Source organism: Scardinius erythrophthalmus, assembly GCF_964197995.2.
Source record: "Scardinius erythrophthalmus genome assembly, chromosome: 13".
Classification (NCBI taxonomy): domain Eukaryota; kingdom Metazoa; phylum Chordata; class Actinopteri; order Cypriniformes; family Leuciscidae; genus Scardinius; species Scardinius erythrophthalmus.
This window is the reverse complement of record NC_138233.1, coordinates 12,171,597-12,196,777: the sequence shown is the minus strand read 5'-3', so window position 1 is coordinate 12,196,777 and position 25,181 is coordinate 12,171,597. Positions and strand designations below refer to the sequence as shown.

At 36.0% G+C, this 25,181-nt stretch overlaps 1 protein-coding gene across 2 annotated transcripts; it reads left to right on the top strand.

Moving 5' to 3' along the window:
- The first annotated feature begins 16 nt into the window (after nt 1-16).
- Nucleotides 17-19,761, top strand: ccdc88b (coiled-coil domain containing 88B). Of its 2 annotated transcripts, none has more exons than XM_081383602.1 (29): nt 17-302; nt 897-1,045; nt 1,211-1,319; nt 3,737-3,806; nt 3,907-3,965; nt 4,100-4,183; nt 4,270-4,410; nt 4,502-4,644; nt 5,260-5,341; nt 5,455-5,613; nt 6,472-6,618; nt 6,789-6,966; nt 7,892-8,007; nt 8,095-8,184; nt 8,300-8,908; nt 9,312-9,491; nt 10,736-11,076; nt 11,509-11,635; nt 12,004-12,396; nt 12,564-12,725; nt 12,996-13,273; nt 14,425-14,568; nt 15,003-15,189; nt 16,718-16,863; nt 17,008-17,121; nt 17,219-17,370; nt 18,499-18,795; nt 18,889-18,954; nt 19,551-19,761. In XM_081383602.1, exons 1-29 carry the CDS (start codon nt 243-245, stop codon nt 19,601-19,603), a joined length of 4,836 nt encoding a protein of 1,611 aa, XP_081239728.1. In that variant the 5' UTR covers nt 17-242; the 3' UTR covers nt 19,604-19,761. The 2 variants fall into 2 exon arrangements, with proteins under 2 accessions (XP_081239728.1, XP_081239729.1); XM_081383603.1 differs by having other exon boundaries at nt 19-302; nt 13,005-13,273.
- The last annotated feature ends 5,420 nt before the right edge of the window (nt 19,762-25,181 follow it).

Genomic DNA, 25,181 nt, shown 5'->3' with positions numbered 1-25,181 from the left:
GCACAGAGAGGGGAACATAACCAATGCAATGCAACTCTAGATTCCGGTGTGGTTTCGTAGTGTGACTAATGAGGGAAGGGAAAGGCACAGAAAGCAAAGATGTTAACAGTTAAACACATCTATCTTGACAGTCTATTGTCAAGAGAATTACGATAACCATGAATGTACTCTTCAAAGTCTGTTATTTAAATAATCCATTGTGTTTTATGGAATAAAACTGATCAGGTACGGTACGAAAGAAGATGGACGTAAACGTTACGGAAATGTTAGAAGAATTTATGGGAAGTGCACTTGTTACATGGGTAGGTGGTACGCAAAAACAATTAAAGTTATTTGATAGTCTTCATTTTGGTTGGTAAAATGTTTTGTAAACTTTTCAGACCAGTTCAGAAATATTCTAGAACTATAAATGATGTTCAGAAATCAGTTAAATGTTTTTTTTTTTTTTGTGTGTGTGTAATTCTGTTCATTAACAAATAAACAACTGATCAACATGTATGCTTTTCCAGCTGAAAATGTAATATTACACAGTTAACCGTGTTTTGAAATATTGTAGAACGGTTTCTGGTCCAAGTTGATAGACCATCTTGGACTAGCAACAAACTGGCTGCTAGTTGGCCACAACTATATATATTTTTTTGTAGCTAATGACCAGCTAAACACAATAACATGTTAAAAAAACACAGCTTTCAACAGCGAGAGACATCTTAAAACATCTTTAGAATTTAGAAGTCATAATGAAACGTTGAATTTACTTAAGATTCTGACAAACTTCAGGCACAGGAAAAACCAAGTATTCACAACAGAGAACAAAGATCATTTATACTCAGATCCTACTCAGTTCTTCTTCATATGCACCTTGATATGAACAGGGCATTATTTTCATTGTCTGTAAGGTGCATCTATTTGAGGGTATTGTCGATGAGGAGGAGAATGGATCACTTTCTCAGGAATACATGGAAGTAAACTTCAACTCCCAGAATGCAGTGAGGCAGTACCTGAATCTTACAAATGGAGTCTACCTCAATGAGGTCATGAGGATCATGTAAGAAAGACTCAAAAGTGTAAAAATATTGCTGTTTGTAAAAACTGTTTTGAATAATGTAGTTAGATTTTTTTTAAGCAGATTAACATTTCATTGATGATGGCCTTTCAACAGTGACTCAGCTAATGGCAACGCTTTTGTTGTTTGTTTGGTTTCTTTAATCAGTGATCCCAATCCAAAGGTAGAGCAAATCTACCACAATGTGGGTGATGACAAGATTCTCAGAGTGCAGAACTTTTCCATCCTCAATCGACACCTGAGATCATACTATCAGGTACTGAATTAAAGAATCGATCAATTTACTATGTGAAAACATGAGAAATGTCTTTTCAAGGACATTCCACAAATACATTATATCGCTTGATTAACTGCAAAATCAACTAGAATCAAAATGCTGCCAGCACCTGATGGTAAAGTTCAGGTAAATAGCGAATGAATGGACAGTTCGCTATAGCTCACTAAACAGCATGTACTGCGCCTGTTGCTGTGGAACAAGTTAGCCATGTTTGTTTTTTTTGGTTTCTGTGGTTTCACTTCTTGTTTTAAATGTCCTAGCAGTGGACATGTTTTTTGCACTCTTTATTTTCACTCATAGCATGTTTGGGAAATTTTCAAATGAAAATGAGAGACAAAAAGCAATAGTCGTTAAATAACTGTAGCAAAAAAAAAATCTAAATAATGATTTTACTTATAATGTATTGACCTGCATCATCTGGATTTTTGACATTACTCTTTTAAAAGTTCAATTGAAGTGTGCTTTCCAACTCCACAGTAGTTGGTTATGAGGAAACTAGCTGATTAATAACAGGCAGGTGATGCATACATTTATGTAAAAGTGTAAGGGAAATCTGATTTGATGTAACCAGTGTTGTTATTGTTAACTGAGAGTAAAGCATTTAAAAATCATTTTCGTTAATTTAAATAAAGCTAAAATAAAATATAAATATTAGATGAAAAACAACTTAAAAACTGAAGTTGAAGCACTAAAATTACTAAAACTATAGCTAAAAATAAAGCTGAATAGAAATATATAAAAATACAAAAAATGTAGTTTGTACTGTGCAACAAGCATATAATTACGAAAACTTGAAAAATAAAAATAACAGCTAATTCAAAATATTAATAAAGACCACAATGGTAGGCCTATATAAATAATACTAAAATAATACTGGATGTAACATGCGACCATTTCTTAAAACAATTTCACCATTTTGCGCAACTCTTTGCCTTCACTACTTTATAAAATTTGCATAAATAATTTATAGAATTATTAAATTAAAACGGCACACCACACCAAACCACATTAAGGCGAGACACCCAGGTGAATAGGGTAAAAAAAACAACTAATAAATATCACCACACTTCACCATTTGATTGATTACATTAATAATAGCAAACATTTTTTGTATTACAAGTTTTCTGAATATTTTAATGTTTAAATATGCAAATGAGGTGTTGTCTAATTAAATATGCACTAATTTGCATACATTTCTAGAACAAAAATCTGATTATTGGATGAAGTCAGGTTTAAAATTGTTTCATTTATTTGATATATTAGAGCAAAAGGTTTTTACCGAGGGGGTATTGGATATCTCTATTTATCACTCCACAAATCAGAAAATACTGTCAACAGCCAAAAATAATTACATTTTCTATTTTTTTTAGGAATAAAATGTTGTATAAAATCAGGAAAATTATATATGAACAAACCCCTTTGTAAAAACCTTCATAATATAGATAAGAATAAAACTGTAAAGTGTTACTGAAGTGGTGATTTCTGGCTCAGTGTAGGAGGAAAAACTCTTTTTTAGAAAACGGCCTTTAAAGATATATACTGTAATTGAAATCTACAGATGCAAATAGATAAAGTGCTCTAAAAGATACAGTTAAAAGTGTATTTTAGATGTTTTCTGTCTACTAGTGTGAAAAAACACTTTATGAAAAGCCCAAAAGCCCAAAATCTAAAAACTGACAGATGCATTAAAAATATGTTTTTGCCTGTAGTGTCTCCCCTTAAGTACCCACATGTCTATTTTTAGTTGCACTTTATTTCACAGTCCTGTTCCCTAATGAACATACTATTTACTTACTTTAGTAATTACAATAACTGGGTAATAACTAGGTACTAACCCTGAACTACACTGCAAGTACATGTTCTGTAAAATAAAGTGAAACCGTATTTTAAAATTATGTGCGTGATAAAATAACAGTTACAGAGGATGTAGCATTTTACAGTGTTGGCTAAATTATCCTACATACACTTACAAAAAAAGTACCATGTTAAGGTTTTGAATTTTGTTTTTATGGTGTTCTTTAAAGTACCTTGTATTAATTTGTAAATACCACTGTACATGAATTTGGTAATCATTCAGTGCCATCCTATAAATCACTTTGTATCATGGTGTTGCCACAGTACTTTTTGTAAGGGTGAGTATTTTTTAAAGGCATTAGAAAATTACCTACTGTAATAAAAGGATCATTAATCATACTAAATGAGATATCAGTTGCGCCGCAGATTAAATAAGCCTATTTTCCACAATCTTGCTTGTTTCTTTTGGCCATGATTGCATATGAATAACTTTCTTCTGTGCGCCAATGTGTGTCATACTTAAACCTCTTACTTGTGCATTGTCTGGGATGACAGTAAAGCACCAATGGTTGTCGTTTCTCTAATGCGTGTTTCTCTTTCAGGAGAATCTACAGCAGCTGGTGCTGATGCCGCTACCAAATGTTGCTGTTTTAGGTCGAGATCCCCTGACAGGTGTGGTTCTGTTTATCACATAAACATGTACGAACAAAAAAGTGCAAATTTTTAAGTAAATATCCTTTGTTGGGTGTCATGTCGGTTTCCATTTCAATAGAGGGCGCTGTTGCAGAGCTCAGAAGACTGCTACTGTTATTGCTGGGTTGTGCTGTACAGGTAACAAAGCACTGTAAACACATTTAATATCTTTAATGGAGAGTTTCAGTACTGTTAAATGGATTGTTGAAAAACATATTGATGTTTACAGTGTGTGATTAATTTCTCTGTTCCTATGACTCATTTTCACCAAGTGTGAAAGGAAAGAAACGTTTATTCAGCAAATTCAGTGCTTGGACATTGATACACAAGCAGAGATTGCACTTTGCATACAAGAGGTCAGTGGATTTTGAACATAACCTGAGCATAATCTCAAACTAAAGCGTGTTGTGCGTCACTAACCCTGTGATCCATCATGTTCCAGGTGACCCAGGACCCGAGTGCAGTGCTTCCTTTGGAGTTTGGAGACATGTGTCGGCTGAATGGAGCCGAGCTGCAGACTCTCTTCTGCTCCATGGCCAAACAGATCCAGAACCTGCTAGGCCAACGAGACACACACTTGGAGGTGAGAGAAGAACTTATGCTAGTAGGTGAGGCTAGTGTTCAGAAAGGGTGTTCTTTAGCTTTGGATGTCTCTGTTATCTCTTGATATTTAGAGGATAGCAGAACTTACTCAGGAACGGGAATCATCTACAGCCCATATAACCACGTCGAGTGGGTTTGGTGATGGACCGCCTGAAGGACTGGCTGTGCAGCTGGCAGAAGGCAAAGCTAAACTTCGCCGACTCAAACAGGAACTGTGAGTCGTTTTGCTAACGCATATGTGATGTTTAATACGTGGATGGACAATATACACTATTGTTAAAAAAATTGGGGTCAGTAAGAATTTTTTTAAGCAGCAAGAGCACATTAAATTGATCAAAAGTGACATTAAAAACTTTTATAATGTTAAAAAACTTCTGAACTGAAGACTGGAGTAATGATGCTGAAAATTCAGTTTCTTCATCACAGGAATAATATTTCAATTTGTAATAATATTTCACAATGTTGATTTTTGATTAAATAATTGCAGCCTTGGTGAACATAAGACACTTCTTTCAAAAACATAAAAAAATAATATTGACCCCAAACCTTTGAGCGGTATTTTCATATGTATTTTAATTGGATTCAATTCAAGTCCCTTTTATTATTATAATTATTAAAAGCAATGCGTGTGATTTGAGTTGAAATATCAATAGATACATCTTTTTTGTTTGAACTTCCCAACATAATTACATTGGTTTGTGAATTCTGCTTCTCTAACCAATGAAAAACAGTCATTATGTTTTACAAATTTAGTTTGGTTACACTATTCTAGTGGCATAGAAATTACACTTCACCTTTAAAGATATTTACAAATCAAAATGCTTTACAGAGAGGACACAGGTGATCAGCTAATGGATTACAAGCAAGAAATGCAAACCATGGAGGAAGAAATAAAGAAACTACAGAAGGAAGTGAGCATAATACACTGATCATAAGCACTGTATAATGATCATTAAAACTTGTGTATGGACACTGGATAGATCCTCATTTCACTGACATATCCTCCTATGTTTGGTTGGCTCAGAACCGATCGTTGCAGGTGGAAGTGCGTGTGAGCCGGGGTGTGAAAGATGAGTTGGACTATCTGCGTGAGCGTGCAGCCAGAGTAGAGCAACTGCAGGCGGAGCTGAAAAACAGCACACATCGGCTCCGCAGCATGGAGCTGTACCGCACACAGTTGAAGGTAGAGGAGGAGATATACATCAGGCTGAAACATCATGCTTTGCAATGAAGAAGTGGAGTGCTATAATCTGGAAATTTGATTATAATAGGATCATTTGTGCTACTTATGACATGTATTCTGGCAAATGATTAGTTTAATGAAATGAAAGTTGTAGAAAAGCAAACCTAAAGGTACATTAAATTGTATGAAGTTACGTTCAAAAATGAAATTTATGTAATTGACTCAGCCTTCATGTCGTTCTAAACCCATAAGACTTTCTTTCTTCTCCCGAAAACAAAAGGAATTCTGCATATTTAAAAATACATTAGGTTGAAAGAGCAAATACTATACAGTTTAAATGGTATTCCAAGATACTTCAATATTGTGAAATACTATTACAATTTAAAATGTTTCTAATAAATTATATTTAAAAAAATATGGTAATGGCAATTACTCTAGTCTAATATGCGGATTTGATGCTCAAGAAACATTTATTATTATCAATGTTGAAAACGGTGCCTAATAAAACACTTGACTAATATTTTTGTGGAAACTGTGATAATTTGTTTCCCCCGTGATATATCTTAGTAACTTTTGAAATTCAGATTAACCAAGTGGAGAGCTTTAATCTGGAAATAACATTAGCTTAGTTATTGGATGATTAGTTATAACATGCATACAGGCAAATAATCAACTTTGTGGAACAAAAGCTTAAAAAAAATTGTGATCAGTCATAAAACATAATCATAAATAAATAGACAGACAAGACAGTCCCTGGTCAACAGAGTGAACATTATGCAAAAATATCACAGAAGAAAATAAGTCAGACGGGTTTAGAACAGCATGAAGATTGGTAAAACCTTTTCTGTGGGCCGACAGGAGCAGCAGCAGTACTGCGCCTCGCTGCAAGAGAACAAGGCTCTTCTGGATGAGCAGCTGGCTGACGCTCGGGCGCGCTGCACTGCTCTGCGGGAACTGGAGAAGGAAAATCTTCTTCTCAGGCAGAAGCTTGTGAATATGGAGGGTGTATGACTGACTTTATGAACTTATAGAGCTTTATTGGCATTTTGATTGATTATGTTGAGCTAGAAGAAAACTTCTAAAACTGTATGAAGTTAAATGAAAGAATTGCATTCTTCTAAAATGTATGATGTACATTCATTATGCTATATGGGTATATAACTGGATTTGTGTAGGAGCGGGATATTGAGAGACAGAGGGTAGACGAGCTGTTGGAGATGAATATGAGTCTGCAGGTGGATCTCACGCATCAAGTTCATTCTGTGGGTGTCAGTCAAAGAGAGACTCATCAGCAATTCCTCCAATCAGACCTAGAGTCCGACGAGGATGTTCAAGAAATAATGCCTGAGATTGGTAGGTTTAATTATGCATGATTTGATATTATGACTCAACTGTCACAGCTGACATGTGTACGTATATCAATCATATATATGCAAATCAAGCTGTCATGTTTAGAAACAGACATTTATGAATACATTTACATCCCATCCTATCACGCTCACTCAATGTTAAAGGGATAGTTCTCTCAAAAATCTTAATCGTCATCATTTACTCGTCCTCATCTCGTTCCAGACCTGTATGTTGTTCTTTTGTCTGTAAAACACAAAAGGAAAAGATTAGCATTGTTCTGGATGTTCTTTTCCATATAATGAACGTGAATGGGAACAGACAGTGCTGAGCTACAAAAATGAGGACAGATAATACTTTCATGGTGATTTTTTATCTTTTTTTGAAGCTTGACAGTGTTCATCCATTTCCAATGTGTGGAAAAGAAAAGTGTAAACATCTTGCCTTATTTCTTATGAGTTGGCGATAGAAATTTCATTTTTGAGTTGAGGGATAGTTCTTAAAGGGAGGAATAGTTCTTAAAAAGACAGGTTATTAAATGGATAGTTCTGACAAAATAAAAAATCTGTCATCATTTACTCACCCTCACATTGTTCTAAACCCATAAGCCTTTGGTTAATCTTAAAAGCACAAAATAAAGCCTAAATTAAATCTGTTCATCATATAAAGCGATTGTATCTCTTCACAAGACTTAAAGGATTAAACCACTCAATTGATATGGATTCATTCTATGATGCCTTTTTTGGATCTTCTATGTTTTGGGTAACAGAAAGTAACAGAAACCTTCTTTCTTGAATTTTGAATATTAACCAAAGTCGTATGGGTTTGGAACAACGTGAGGGTGAGTAAATTATGATAGAATTTTTTATTTTTGGGTGATCTATCCCTTTAATAACGTGTCTACATGTCTGTCTCTCTTACTGTCATTTAGATCTGAAGCCTCTAAGTGAGGAGGTAAATGAGGCTTCCTCACTGAGGCTTCTGGGAGCTGAAAACGAGAACGCTGAATTGAAGAGACGACTAGAGCTTCTGCAAGCTGAACAAGAGGTCAGTGGATCTTTAGCCAGTTTTATCCTCTGGCAACAAACTGATTCATGTCAATTCTCAGGTTTCATGTTCCCATCTCTCATGTAGGCTCAGCAGGCCAACTCCCCTGAGATGACTGAAGAGCTCCAACGACACATGGACCAACTCTCACAAAAGCTTCAAAACACCCTCAAGGAGGTGAGGCCCTTTAGATGGATTTAAAGACATTTATTCCAAGAATTTTGTCTACTGTCATTTTGTCCTCATCTCAACTGTATGAATCAGGCCCTGTCATTTCTCTTTCAACTGTTAGCTGGAGTGTCTAAAGAATGAAAATAGCAGCTTGAAGATAAATCTCGAAGAGCTGAGGACAAAACAGAAAGACCTAGAGGAAGAGAGAACAGCCTCGGAGGGAAAAGATGGGGAAAAGACAATAATCCGAAGAGGGGAATGCGAGGGAAATTACACCAGAAGAGAGAAACACGATGGAAAAGAAGGCGTAATAAAAGCCCAGAGAGAAGATGGAGAGGGGGGAGAGGGGGGCAACGTAATCCTCAGCGAGAGAGAAAAGAAGGTTATAGATGAAATGAACAGCAAAGAGAGAGGAGAGGCAGAGGGTGAGAAAGAAATTGAAAGGAAGAAAGACATCACAGAGGAGACATCTCAGACGTTCAGCACTGAAGCCCAGAAGACAGAAGAAGATAATTTCTCCCAAGACACTCTTGCCCTGCATAACCAGCTTCAGCAGGCCCTGGAAGAGGCTGACAGACAAACCACTTTAGCCCAGGATTTGCGCTCCAAACTGGCAGAGCAAACTAAGAAGGTCTTGGAGGCAGATCATAAGCTGGTTTTCCTGGAGGCTGAGAACCAGCGGTTGAAGAAGGCAGCAGAGAGCCTTATTGGGGCTAGGAAACAGATAGAGGTAATGAACCATCAAGTTGACAAACAAAGAAACACACAAAAACGAATTACTACATCACTGCAAAAGTTAACAATCCACTCAAAGTAAGATAACAGTCCAGTCGATAAAGGCGATGACTCACCAAGTATAAACGCCACTAGCAATTAAGAAAGACATACAATATGGTAAATAGACCTGTGTAAAACAAAGACTATTTCTCACAATAATTACTTTTTCCACTTTTAGCCATTGTTTCATATGGCATAATGATCTGGCATTGTAATTCTAAAAGATGCCGGTTTGATTTCCCTAAAGGACCGATCCATGAATCATCACCATTGTGCCTTCAAGCACGGCATTTCGCTTTGATTTGCTTTGGATAAAAGTGTCTGCTAAATAACCACTTAATGTGTTTATTTGCCAGGTGCTACAGGGTGAATCTATGCAGCAGGAGGAGGAGCTGATGCATCTGCGCAGTCAGGTGGAGTTTCAGAAGATGGAAGCTACAGTGATTGCTCAGTTAGAGGGAGAGAGAGCAGCCTTGGAGAGGGAGAGAGAGACTCTCAGAGGCACCATAGACTCACTCAGGGCTGCGGTACGCAAGGTGAGGCAGGTTATTTGTTCAGCCTTTTGCTGTACTACAAAATATGGATTACATGACTAGGGTAACATTGAGATTAATGGTGCCTACATTCAAATTATGCTGTAACAATGAGTGGATATCAAAAAACACAAATGGGCAGAGCATCAGTCTGGGTAACAGTAATGAGATGTCAGTAGTTGTTGGTAATTGGTCTTTAAAGTGGTAGTTCATAAAAAAAAAAAAAGGAAAGTTCTGTCATGATTTACTCACCCCCATGTTGTCCAGACTCCAAACCTACTTGGTTTCTTCTGTGGAAAGCAAAATAAGATACATACAATTAAAGTAAATAAGAATCTCCAATCTGTCAATCTCCAAAAAGGACAGAAAGAACCATAAAAGTAGTTCATATGAATATATTAGTCCATATATGCTGCATTATATGGATTTGTGTGAGAAACAAACCAAACTATATGCTTCTCACAAATTTTCATCTCATAATTCTCTTATTTTGTCAGTAATGCCATTGGTTCTTGCATGTCTCATGACTGAACGTGATATGCCAACTTTAACTGTGTAGATTTGAGAGCTGCTCTGAAACGGGAGATTTTCAGGGAAAAAACATTTGAATTTCAATTTAAATCCATATACAAAGCTATCATATAGCTTCAAAAGATGTTTAATTTAGCATACAAATCATGTAGATTACGTTTATGTCAGTAAGATTTTTGTTTTGAAAGAAATTCATACTTTTATTTAGCAAGTATACAGTAAATGTGTAAATTCTTACAAAAAAAATAAATAAATGCTGTTCTTTTAAACTTTCCATTCATCAAGGAATACTGATATTATTTGAATCAGGGTTTCCACAAAAATATTAAGCAGCAAATTTTTTTTTTAACACTGATAATAAAAAGAAATGTCTCTTGAACACCAAATCTGCATATTAGACTGATTTCTGAAGGATCATGTGACAATAAAAGCTTTGCCATCCCAGGAAATTACATTTTAAAATACATATTAAAATAGCACAGGTATGATGCTTTTTTGTCTTTTGAATGCTCATTCACGATTCACTTCCTTTGTGTGGAAAAGAGCTATTTAAAAATCTTCTTTTGTACTTCAGGGAACATTAACAGCATACAAGTTTATAGAGATATGAGCATAAGTAAATTATGACAAAAATCCATTTTTGGGTGAACTATTTCATTAAATCTGAAGAAAAGTGAGTCTGTGTTTGTTGACTAAGATCAATTATTTTCTCATAGGGTGATCAGTTAGAGCTGACCAACCAAAACCTTAAGGCAGACTTTGAAAGATTGGGGCGGACCTTGGAGTCTGCCAGGCGGCATGAAGAAGAGCTACAAGCTGAACTACGAGAATCCGGAGTGGAGGTGGAGTCTTTGACTAGAGGACGGGAAGAAGCTCTGCTTGAAGTCACGCGACTGGAGCAGGAGAAGGAAGCGTGTCAGGCAGAGCTGGACAGTCAACGGCGTGAGCAACGACAACGAGAAAGAGAGATGGCCAGACTTAGACAGCAGCTGGAAAGCACAACATCTGCCCTAGAGCATGGCAACAAGCGAGCCTGCAGTCTAGAGGCGCAAAACAGGTACAGACATACGTACATGCAATAGGACCTTTGCATTTAAAAATATATACATCACCAAATAATAAAAATGGGTCATTATTTACTCATTCTCATGTTGTTCTAAACCAAATATTGTTGGAACTTTATGCTTTTTTCCATTGTCATGTCATGTGAACTTGTTTAACAAGCTCCAAAAATGCTCTCAAATCTCTGTTGCTCACACAAATCATATTACTTCAGAAAACATGGAATATACTGACTATCTTTATGATACTTTTAAGTTGCCTTTTGGAGTTTGTTTGTTTTGCAAAATTTTTGCATGAGTATACATTTTCATTTTTGGGTGAACCCTTTCACACCGAACCCGAGTCCTTATATCTGATCTTATGAAACAAATAGCATGGCATAAGAATAATACGTGTATCACTCACTACATCTGTCATCTGCCCACAGACGCATGTGTCAGGAGGTTTCTCAGCTCAAAGAGGCATGCGCACAGTTCGAGGAGCTGCAGAAGGAGAATCTGCAGCTCGGTACACTCAACGCTGAGAGCAAGGCCCAAATTGACTCTCTAACAAAGGTCTGTGCAGTATTCAAAGTCTTTGTATGCGATATCTGAACGATAAAAGCAATTAGTATAGTGCCTTGGTACACCATATTTCTGCAATTATGTTTGCCTGGAGGTCCCATTGAGCTGAGATATTGCAAAATGGGCCGCTTTGAATATTTCCTTTCAACCAGGTAATTGTTTTCAAGTTGCTTTCTTATCTGAAAATCCTCAGTGCAATTAGATTTCCCTTCCTTGGACAACTGTGCTGAAAATGCATCTTTGTGAGATTAATGAAAGCTCTTATAGCTCAGGTTTTCCTAAAGAGGCACTTGGTTGGTTCTGGATGAAGCTGGTTAGATGCAGCACTTGTCTAACTTTAATATCCCACTCACAACCAGGATCTGGCTAATGAGAGCACCCAGTCCCAAGAGTTATCCAATCAGGTCGCACAGCTGAACCGAACACTTGAAGAGCTGCAGAGCAAGCTTGAAATGGCAGCCACACAACAGCAACAATCTGTTCCAGAGGTTGCTTTTTCAGCCCCCGACTCGCACGCACAAAGGATCGAGGGTTGTGAATCAAACAGACAGTCTCCACCGCTGGCAGAAGGCCCCCAGGAGCCCACTGTCAGTATTGTAGATAAGGATAACCACAACCAGAACTCAGGGCCCACAGACTCTATCCATGCAGCACAAGACACTGAAAACGCACTGAACAAACAACCGCACACAATGGCAGAGACTGGAAGCCAGGAGGCATTGAGTCAAAGACTGATAAATACGGAGAGGGAGGTGAGATAAAATTCCAAAAGCCTACTAAAATGTCATTACGTTTTGGGCCCCTTAGGGCCATTTTACGTACGTCTTTATTTAAACGTCATTAACGATTACATTCTGATTAACTGATAATAACTTGCCGGCTCTGTATGCTGAATTCTGTACCTATGGTTGTATCCCAGAATGCAATGCTGCAGCGAGAGCGGGAGGTGTTGCTGTCTCAGCTGACTCAGTCTCAGTCAGCCTGTGCTCAGCTCAGAGAGCAGTTGGACACCCTGCAGCGCCACTCCATCTCTCTGCAAGAGAACTGTGCTAAATTACAGGCCCTCAACACCAAACTACAGGTGAGTGCTTGATCGATTGTGGGTTGCTGGTCTCAAAATGGACCTTTGACGCTGAAATAAAGGCTGATGGTGTTTTAGAAACTGACATTTGTTTAAATCCATATTAGTTTAGTAGCAGGCGGACACTCACAAGTTTCAAATCATACTGTTGACGGATCATAAATATACAGCACTTTAAATTATACAGGCTTTTAATAAACGTGTTATTTTCACCCGAATGACCGCACTCTCATTATATCTGCCTTATTTCACCCTCTTTCTCTCCCTCAGGTGGAACAGGCGTCTCTGAGCTCCGAACATGCGTCTGCGTTGGCACGTTGCAGTGAAAGCGAACTGCGGTGTGTGGCTCTGGAGGCCGAATCGAGGGTGTGGCTGAAGGAGAAGGAGGAGTCAGTGATGCGCCTGGAGGCTGTAAGGCGGGATCATGATAGATTGACAGCTCTGCAACAAAGACAGGAGGCGGAGTTAGAAGAGTTGTTGGTCAAACACAGTCAACTGAAAAGCAGCAGTCGCAGTCTAGAAGCTCAATATAAAGACACTGAGGCCAGGTACAGTGCCTCAGACATTTAATTTAATTTAATTTAATTTAGAATAATTATTTATTTAAAAATAAAGGAATTTATAATAATGTATTTAATTAATAATAATGATGATTTTTGCTTGTTCACATAAGAGGCCTAAATGAATTTAATTAATTAATTAATTTAAGATTGTTCACATAATCTTATCATAATTTGTCTAAAGTCCATCTGTGTCAAATCGAAATATGAATACACATGGCTACAAACGATAAATATAACATACAACTTCAAAAATGAGTGAAATAATTGAAGTGTAGATTCCAAAAAAATTATGTTAAACAATGTAATATACACTGCCTAGCCACAAAAAAGAAAAAAAAGAAAAGTCACTTTTTGCATTTAAATAGGCAAATGCTTAAGAGTCTATGATTGAATCATTATTGCAGTGATTATTATGTTTCTAGCATGTTATATGTTTGGAAACAGTTCTTTTTAATCCTAATTGATGGTGTGTGTAGCTTTTCAGTTCTTAAACAACCATGTAGAAATACACATCATAGCCATATTTCATGATTACAATGTCAAAATGTACAGGCTCAAATTGTGAAAGAATGGTTGGCAGGGAGCATGAAGAATCATTTTCACACATGAATTGGTACCTCTGAGTCCAGACCTTACATTCATTGAATGTCGACTTTACAGAGTGTCAATACAAGATCTTGACCAAAAATGTATGCACCTCTTGATTGAAATAACATCACAACATTATTTTATTTCCATCAAGAGGTGCATCAATTTTTTTTTTTTTTTTTTTTGACCGGGCAGTGTGTAATATAACAACATAATATTACAAAAATTATATATTATAGAATTTATATATATATATATATATATATATATATATATATATATATATATATATATATATATATATATATAGATATATATACAGAAACTTGAGAATTTTGTGTGGTTTGGAAATAATAAGTTGTAGATATAAACATAATTATTATACTGTTGGTTTACTGTTATTGTTGTTCCACATGCCTTTATTATCAAATTAAACTGGAACTAAAATTGACATTAGCTAAAAAAAATATATTCTCTTAATTTATGATTTTTCCAAATTACCTTTCATTTAAAGTTTGTAAAATGTTCTAAAATACCATATTGTCTAGATATAAGGAGCTGTTGGAGCGAAAAGCACAGTTGGAGGAGGCAGAGGAATCGATACGCATGGAGAGACAGAAAATGGAGAAAGTGACACAAGGGCAGGTGGAGAGCGAGAAGGAGCTGGAGAGATTGAAAATGGACAGTGAAAGGTGAGAGGAAGTCATAATTGCAGTGACCACAACACTGGGTTAAAGTAACAGTTGAGCACACATTCATAAGAAAGAGAGAGGAAGTGATGCTAACGCCCACCACAAACTGCATTTCACCAGAGCATGAGTCATTTCAAAGCCCAGTTTCAAACAGTTGTTGCCATGGTGTGAAAGCATAAGGAAAAAAAATTGTAACGCTTGTTGCTTTGGTGAAGAGTATGATAGAAAAAAAAGTACATAATCCAAGAGGAGACGGTTTGCTTTTATTCAGTATGTTTAGTTAGCTGGATAACTCTGTATAGTCTAGATGAATAGACAGACAGTTGTAGAGACAGACACACAAAAACATGTCTGGGCTTCACCTCAAAATAAAGAGAAGTGGAAATTTTGGGTGTAAAATGAGACTTTTGACCTTCGTGAGATTCATTGTGTAGGTATCAGAACATGCAGAAGGAGTGGGTTCAGGTCCAGTCCGAGCTGCTGGCTCAGAGTTCAGTTCTGCGGGCAGAGCTGAGTACGGCTCAGCTTGAACGGACCAAGCTGGAGGGAAAGCTCAACACTCTTAAAGAGCAGAACCAACAGCTGGATCTCAATAACGTCCGTCTCAGCAGCCAGAACCAGGTCTGAGCACAATGCACATTATGATGACAATTCTGAGTGGAATTTATATACAGTACCTGTCAAAAGTTTGGAAACATTACAATTTTCTAATGTTTTTGAAAGAAGTCTCTTCTCCTCACCAAGGCTGCATTTATTTAATCAAAAATACAGTAAAGACAGTAATATTGCGAAATATTATATAAAAAAAGTTTTCTTTTTATGAAGAGTTCAGATGCAAAAGCCTCTAAGTGCCATCTGAAATTTTCTTCTAGAATGATCATTTTTATAAAGCTTGTATATTTAAGTTAAGTAATTTCACTTAAATGACAATTAATAGGTAATTTGCATTGCCAAATTATTGAACTTAAATATACGAGCTTGATAAAAATGATCATTCTAGAAGAAAATTTCAGATGGCACTTAGAGGCTTTTGCATCTGAACTCTTCATATCTAAATGTAATTTATTCTTGTGTTGGCAAAGCTGAATTTTCAGAATCATTACTCCAGTCTTCAGTGTCACTTAATCCTTCAGAAATCATTCTAATATACTGATTTGAAACTTTGAACAAAGTTATTATCAATGCTGGAAACAGTTGTGTTGTTTAACATTGTTGTGGAAAGTGATACTTTTTTCAGGATTCTTTAATGAATAGTTTAATGAACAGCATCTATTTGTATTTATTACATTTATTTACGAAATGTATTAAAGCATGTATTAAATAGAAATATTTTGTAACATTATAAATGTCTTTACTGTTACTTTTGATCAATTTAATTCATTCTTGATGAGTAAAAGTATTAATTTCTCTCTTCTTTCAATCTTACCGCAAATGTTTGAATGGTATCGTTGTTTCCCCAAAAAATGTTAAGCATCAAAAACAACATAGATTTCAATAATGATTGATTTTTTAAATAATCAGTAGTTTTATTTAGCAAGGACATATTAAATTGTCAATAAAGACATTTATAATGTATAATGTCTAGAAAAGATTTCGATTTCAAATAAATGCTGTTTTTTTAAACTCTCTATTCATCATATTATCATACAAAAAGTGTATCTCAGTTTCCACAAAAATATTAAGCAGCAACTGTTTTCAACACGTATAATAAATAGGAAAGATTCGATTATTTTATAGATTATAATAGATTCACAATTTTACTGTTCTTAATGTATATTGATAAAATAAATGTAGCCTTGGAGAGAAAAAAATATATATATATGCATGTGTGTGTTTGTGTGTGATTTTGTGATTTGTACTAAATATTTTCATGCAAAAATTATCATTTAAAAAATAAACAAAAAACAACTATAAATTATTTAAGCTAGAGATAATACATTATTATTAATTTTATGTTGTATCATTCATTTTATTCCATACTTTTTATGTTTTAAATTTAAAAACAGAACTTTATGAGATTAAAGTTTATTTGCAGGTTTAAATTTTGTGTTCTCAGACTTTTGGATGCAAATTTCATTGTAGGCCTATATGAGATTAATCACATTAACTACAAAAAACTTTATTGCCCTAATATTTATGTGTGTTATAGCTCCTTACCCAGTTGAAGGCAAACATGGAGGAGGAGAACCGACATCTAGTTGAGCAGAACCAGAATCTGGCTAAAGAAAACAAAGCCCTAATGGAGAGCAGCCTGGAGAGCCGAGACCAGCACCACAACCAGCAGAGAGAGTACCTGTACGAACACACACAAACAAAATGTCTAGCTCATATTTGTCCACTACTTCCGCGTGCACCATGTAGAGCGTCCAGCAGTGGACCACCTGCATCAGTAAATAACACTCTTTTTCTCTCCCATCTGTCCATCTCACTCCACCTCAGTGACAAGTTCAACGAGCTGCGCAGGGAGAAGCAGAAGCTGGTGGAGAAGATAATGGATCAATATCGGGTTCTGGAGCCGGGTCTGCCCGGCATGTGTCCACCTAAACAACCAAAGTTAGTCAGGCTTTAACATCTGTCTCTAGCAGACCTGTCACCACAGGCTCATTGCTTAACTCATTGTATGCTCTATTTCACTCTCTTGTGGCTTCAGGAAGTCAAACTGGATCGCGGACCGCATGAAGAAGCTGATAAAACCTAAAGGTGGAAGCAAAGAAGGCCGTGCTCTGTTTGTTGCTGCTGGCAGTATCGAGAACCTTGCGGATGCTGTGGACGGTGCGCCCATCTCTCCAGCCCCAGTGCCTGGTGAGACTGCAGAGCTGTATGACCGGTGTAATAACATTAGATATATTGTACAGAGCGTAAGAGAGTGCCAGTAAGTTAAGACTGCAGGGTCCCCTGGACTCTGTAAAACAGAAAAAAGGTCCATAACAATGAATAATGCTATTCCCTTGGATCACAAACAGAACAGTAATTCTGTGTTTATGTGAAGGAACAATGGAATGGAATTTGCAGATCAAATGAATAATGCATATTGAGTGTATACAGCATTTAGATTCATGGTAATAGAAATACAAAATAGCTTTACAATACTTGTATATTCAATTTTCTATGTCTATATGTTATATAACATTTAACATGGCATTAACTTCATCAAGATTTTGAGCAAATAAGGGGAATTGTAATTTTTTTAATATTTCAAATTTGCCTCTATTTAAATCATAGTTTTTCTGTTCATTATTTAACAGTGGTTAATGTATTAACTAACAATGAGCAATACATTTGTTACAGTATTTATTCATCTTTGTTAATATTACAGCTGTTCATTGTTTGTTCATGTTAGTTCACAGTGCATTAACTGATTTTAATAATGTATTAGTAAATGCTGAAATTAATATTAACTAAGATTAATTAATGCTGTAGAAGTACGGTTCATTCTTAGTTCATGTTAACTAAGTTGTTTACTTATGAACCTTATTGTAAAGTGTTACCGTTTTTCTTTGTCATTCTCATAAAAAGTAACTTTTTTCAGTACAATTTAGCACTTTTCTCTCCAAATTCTCATTTTATTGTAATGTATCTGGATGCAGTTTTTTGTTTTAAATTCTCATGTTTATTTTTATTGACAATTCTGATTAAGTTCTGATTGCCTTTTTGAATCGCCATATATTATCAACAAATTAAAAGTAGAACAAATATTAATAATAGTGTATAAAATCAAATTAAATGATATATATACAGTATTTTTTACAAATTTTTTTTGCATTAGAATAATGAGAATTTGGGGGGATAATATGCTTAATAATTTAGAAAATTGTTACAAAAAAAAAAAAAAAATTTCAGGTTTCGTGAGATTCATCCATAAGAGCAAAAGAATAAAAATATCAAATTTTTGTTTTACAAAATAACACTCTTCAATATTTCTCCCCTCAGTTCATGAGGATCCCATCAGTGCTCCAGTCTCCCCGAGTCTACTAAGGAGAGTTGCATCTCAGGCTGAAGATGAGCAACCCAAGGCTAATCTGCGGACCGGTCGGCGCAAGCTGGGCTCCCGGCACGGCTGGGCTCTCGGCAGGGGCAAGGGAGGAATTTCCCAGTCTTTCAGTCCAGGAGATCAGCGCGCACAACCTCGCACCCGCCTGCGCTCTTCCCAAACAGGCGCCACGGCCCTCTGGGAATATGACGGCAGTCCTACACCCAGCCAGGACAGCCCAAGTGAGGAGGGGAGAGGTGAGTACAGATAATCCATTTGCTGAAGGTTGTAAAATAATATGGATTTGTTTTTATTCTGTGTTGAGAATAATATGTGTATGTGTGTTTTAGTTGATAGTGAGGAGAACATCTCACCTTCACACTCAGATGTCAGCCGTGTATCATCCGGAACTGAAGGTCAGTCTACAGCAGTGGTTTTCAACTAGGGGGTCATAACAGTCTGATGCAAATAATAGTGAGAATTTTAATTGTATATAGTATAGCAAGATTAATAGGCTTATCTTTTAAAACAGGACAAAACACTTCCTGTATCTTTTGTTTTTGACATCTTATAAAACTTCATGATATTTTGGAACAAATTTAATCTGTCAGCTGGTAGAAGCTTGACAAATTAGGTGGATGCCGACATGATCTCTTGATCAAAACTAGGTAAAGGTAAAATAGTAGAATAAAATACAATACAGACATGGGTTCACTTGCAATGAGGATAAACAGATTGTCTCACAAGACTATGAAATCAATATAAAAACAAGCAGTCTATTATTTTCTATTTATGTCATATTCACATTTTTTTTGAAAATAATGTTGGCCTAATTTATATTGTCAATGAATATAAACATTTAACATATACAAAAATATAAATTTCAGCTCAAGAATTTTGTTTGCTTTAAATTAGGTATTGTGAATAACCACTTAATCAGTACAATAAGAAATTCCTTTTATTTATTGAGCATGCCTTGATTTCATTAAAATCTTTTCTTTCTCTCCTGTAGATTTTCACTCCAGTTTTGACAAGCCACAGGACTCCGACAACAAACAAGCTTAATCATATTTAGTCAATACTCATTTAACTACTTGTATCCATTGGTTTTGAATTTTTTTTACATATAAAACATCTGTATAACAAACGCTTACAATACGTAATGGTTAAACAGCACAGCAGTACATTTATTGTGGGAAAACAAATAAATGGATTTAAAGCACATATGTATGATACAGCCATCATATTTATAGGCGTGCAACTGCCATGAGTTCACTGAAATATTTATTATACTAAAATGTATAGTGGATAAGGTTGCAGTTCCAATATCTCACCGCTATGTGGCACTATAATGCCCAGTGGTTGGGGTGCTATTGCCTTTGGATCTGTATAATTATGAGAGTGTCTTATACAAACTGATGCTAACAAGATATTTATGAGAGCCGATTAATTCATTCTGTCTCGTTGGAAAGAAGCTGACACTTTGGAGACTTTGACATTTAGGAAGGAGGCAGAAGATGATGGGGGTCTTAAAACAACGTGGGTGAGGGGAAAGATATTTTTTTTTTGACAATCCTTGGCTGGGGTTAATCATAACTCAAAAACGACAAATGGAACGCTAATACAATTCATGAATTATGCAGTTGTCATGGCAACATTAATCAAAATGCGTCAGTCCGCAGACCTTTTTGTCGATGAATTGATGATATACTGAGCACGACGATGCACAGAGTTCAGGGACTCATCCAGTAGACCACATTTTATGCAATGTCTTAAAGATGCAGCATTCAAAATGTTTAGACCAAGCACTTTAAATCAATTTATTGTCATGAAGATGCCAAAAACACTATTTTTCCAGCCTTGCAATGGCAAACAAAGAAAAGGAATTTTTAAGTTGTCCGAATTTCGGCTAAAATTAGAGGCCCCCCTGAGGGTAGCCTTCATTAAGTTGAGAAGTGAATGATTATTATGAGATCTCAGGGTCTGATTGCCTTTCCAATAGGTGCTTAAAACAACCAGATTTTTATACGTAACAAATCGTATGCAGCTATTGTGATGAGAGGTGTGACCTCCTGACTCCCTGGGGTTTGTTGAAGATACCAAGACTTTGTTGGGATCATCTGAAATGTGGTCACCGGTGATAGCATCTTTCCGAAGCACTCTCATCTAACCCCATTCGTTCCCGCTTTCTCCTTCCATCAACGGCTCCTGTCATGCTCCCTTCCCCTCCCTGCGCGCTCTCCTCCTCTCCTTCCCTCCCTCACTTGTTTCTCCCCCAGTGTATTAAAGGCTTTGACGCTCTCAGTAAAAAGCTGATTTATTTTGTGGAGGTATCGATCGCTCTCTGCATTAAAGATTATAATTCATTACCCCAGCCCTTTTAATACATTAAACATTCAAAATAAAAATAAAATAAAATCGAGGTAGGTGAGAGGAGAGCACTCAGACACTGTCCACTCACACATGCACACACGCTCTCCATTTCAATCATAGATAAACACTTAGAAAATTCAGCCACCATTTATGTATGTATAAATATATATATATATACACATATACACACACATATATATATATATATATATATGTGTGTGTGTGTGTATATATATATGTATATACTGGTATGTATGTATGTATATATATATATGTGTGTGTGTGTGTGTGTGTGTGTGTGTGTGTATATATGTATGTATATACCGGTATATATGTATGTATATATATATATATATATATATATATATATATATATATATATATATATATATATATATATATATATATGTATATATATATATATATATGTATATATATATATATATATATATATGTATATATATATATATATATATGTATATATATATATATATATATGTATATATATATATATATATATGTATATATATATATATATATATATATATATATATATAAACAAGAAGTAACCTAACATTTGACAGTACCCATAGACTTCAATAATAAAAACATAACATAAAAAATACTATGGGTCCATCAACTGTTTGGTTACCAACCATCAACTTGAGATTGAGTCAATTATGTCAGACTTTTTCATTTTTGGGTGAACTATCCCTTTAAATCAGTTTGGATGGGCACTGATCAACCACTCAAAACACTTGGTAAATTAGTAAATGTAAAAGTAAACTCTTTCAGGCCAAACATAAGGGCAGGTTTTGCATGGGCAAGATAGCACTAACACATTTTTCTAAAACAGTTCCTTAGCAGACACTTCCTTAACAATGTACATAAAGCGCATTTCATTGAAATGGGGAAGATGGTTGATACACAAAACAAGCTAGGCCTCAAAACCAGAGGAAAATGCCACGGAAACATGCAGGGCAGGCAAAATAATTGCGAATGCATGAAAAGATCCATCAAAGGCACTGCTATAGTCCATTCAGTGTGGGCAGAGCATTGTACAAATACAAGATTTATTACAAAAATAGAACCAAAGAGGATGGAGATAAAATGGATCATTTTATAATGGAGTGAATAGGCAATCATACATTGCCCACAATTGCAATGCCCACAAATGACCCACTGTTCCATTATAACACTAAGCACTCTATCCTCTATCTAGTATTTTTTATTTATTATTATTATCACAAATGCTTCATTTATGGCTAATACATAGCAACTGACACAATAATTTTTATTGACGTAAATCAAAACAGTAGCTAGCTATCTATGGTCACTTCGTTTTTTGGTTAACTAGTTTTAGTACAAAATTATGGTCTGGTTCACATCACCAACAGTAACGATAAAGACAAAAGTTCTAAAATGCATTCTAATTATAAAAGAAAAGCAGAGTTCACACCACAACTATAAAGATTAAGGCACAGAGAAACAATATCGTTGGAATCACTTTCAGGTATATTGTTTTCCAGCTGATTAACGTTAAAAGACTAATCAGAATCAATCCTGCTTTAAAGAGCACGAGCATTTAAAGTGGCAGACGACAAAATTCCAGCATGCGCTTAGAATGAACAGAACGATATGGTCCGCGAGTGTGGACGTTATGCTAATATCTTTACAGTTATCGTTATTGGTGTGAATGGGCCTTAACACAGAATGTTTATACCAATGAGCTGCTTTTTGATTGCTGTTACATAAAAATGCGCTGACGTAGGTTGATCACTTATTTTTCTGCATCGCGCACGAGGCGCTGTGTTTTTAAAAAGTTATAAGGTTTTAAGAATTGTTCTATATATGGAAATTCCACTCCACAGCTATAACGATAACAAAAGAGGAACAGTGTCGTTGGAATCACTTCAGAAGGATTTTTTTCCCCAGTCGCTAGGTCTAACTGATATTTTTTTCACGACGTCAAAGAGCTCGAGCATATAATAGCCTACGGATAACGACATAAGCCCACGCGTATACACATTACTTTTTTGTCCGTTAGTATGAAGGCAAATATAGCCAAGTATCATTAGCCTATTAGGCCCTATTTTCGGTGTAAAAAAAAAAAAAAAACATCTAGACGCACTGTTTTTTTTTTATTCAGCTGCTGCATCTCGACTTTTTAAACGCAGAATATATGGAGATAGTAATGTTCAGCACCATGTTGCTGCAAAGTAATGTGGTAAACAAACCTATTTTGTTATTTTAACTGCCTCCATGTGTCCTGGGACTTAAATTAAATTAGATATAGGATACGCTACACATTTGTCTGACAGAAAGAGATGATATCACCCCTCTCACACAATACAGTAAACATCTTTAATATTTCAGTAGACACCAACAAAGAGACACACTGGCTGTAGGTATGCTTTGCAGGAGATGCAGCTTAACTCGTCTTCACCGATGCTTCACTAAAAATAATTCTCTCACAATGTGTCAGCTGCAGTGTTTACTGGTGAAGAACAAAAGTAAACAGTGTATTTAATTAAAGGAATGGTATTGATGCACAGAAAGGCTGTTACCTACATCCACCTTCACTCTGCGCCTCCGAGAAGAAGAGCAAATTCTGGTACATTTTAAAAGTCAGACTATATTCTTTGATGAACATTCTCCTCATGTGTAACTCTACTTTAAAAGTCCTGAGGTCTCCTTCCCCCTACCTTCTCTCCTCCACCCGAGTTTATCATCTACTCCCCTTAACGCTGGTGTTTCTGGCTCTGACAGGCTTTCAGCTAGTAAATCAGTGAATTGATCTTGAGGGGCATCAGAGTGTCCTGGGTTCTGCTAAAGATCCATTTTCATTTCACAAGCAGCCCCCCACGCCAGCATCTCTTCCAGCATCCATAAACATCAGCAACCAGCTCCTGCTAAGCCCATCCGACTCCAACACGGACACTCATTTACCGGCTCACCCGCTCTCGGTATCCCGCAGTCCTGCCTCACTTTGGATTCCTATGGGGGAGTTCATACATGGGTAGTTAGTTATCTTACAGACTAACGGATGCCTTGGGACTTGTGGGGCCTAAAGCGACACAATCACACTTTATTTTACACTAAGGAGCCAGTCTTTCTATTTATGTGTGAACAAATGCAATAGAATAATAAGAGCCTGTACATATACTGAAATGTAGTATATAATATGCACAAATGGTTAAGGGTGGTTCTAGACCATTTCATCTTCACTTTTTGCTGGGGTTTTGTTTAGCCTACATTACACCTTAAAGTCAGCATGAAATGGAAGCTGAGATAGTCTTTTCTTCCTTATAGAGATGTATAAAAGTGAAATGGCTTTTTGAACAAGAAAAGACGTAGAGCAGGATACATTAATAAAAAATAATAATGATGTGCACCGATAAAGCATGTATTATAAATTGAAATATTACATAAAAAAATATGGTGACTTTAAATCGCTGATGTACTACCAGTAACTCATTTAATGCCATTAATTAAACAATAACTTAGCATCTTAACTTGGTGCCAATTGGAGTGTAAAAAAATTAAATAAAAAAGAGAGAAATTTTTAAATCCTGTTATATAAACACCTGCAAAAAAAGCTGATTTTAATTTCCTTCTTACCTTATTTTGCTGGAGCCTGTGTCCCAAAACAGCATGTTTGTTATAGAGCTGTACAGTTTGTTTGTACTCCTAAATGCCAGTAGAAAATGAACCTTTTCGAATCACTTTCAATCCTTATCTAGCAACTGTGTAAATTATGTCGTTGAACAAAATGTGAAAGTCTCTTTAAGTAATGCTAACCCACAGACCTTATTTTACTGGGATTCTTAAAAACCTTTAAGAAATTCCAGAGGGAACTCATGGCGATTTAGCCTTCCGGTCTGACCTACAAGTTGACGTCATGACGAACAGCTCTATTAAGTAGGCCTAAAACTTAGGCCTAAGCAGGGAGCCGTCAGGACCAAAGGTGCTGAACCAAGTATAAAACTTTCCCTACTTTCTCGAACCCCCAAATAGAAGCCAAACAAGGACATTTTTATTTTAAGAGCATGTTTAAAAAAAGTAAATGTCAGGCCAGTTGCTGACGACAAAGCGAGTGAGGACGGAGCATGCTGCTTGTTCACACATGCATTTATGCAGCACTTTGAAATAAACTGAACAAAAGTGCAACTTTTCTGTTGTCTGGAAATCATTAGCGTTGACATTTCGAGTTTTGAGTGACATGAGGGTGGGGAAAATAAATTACGCAAATGCAATTTATGTATTACCT

Coding starts and splice junctions, on each gene's coding strand:
- ccdc88b (XM_081383602.1), top strand. CDS start 243: ATGGACGTAAACGTTACGGAAATGTTAGAAGAATTTATGGGAAGTGCA. Junction 5,342..5,454: donor TAAAGAAACTACAGAAGGAA/GTGAGCATAATA, acceptor TGGTTGGCTCAG/AACCGATCGTTGCAGGTGGA. Junction 6,619..6,788: donor AGCTTGTGAATATGGAGGGT/GTATGACTGACT, acceptor GGATTTGTGTAG/GAGCGGGATATTGAGAGACA.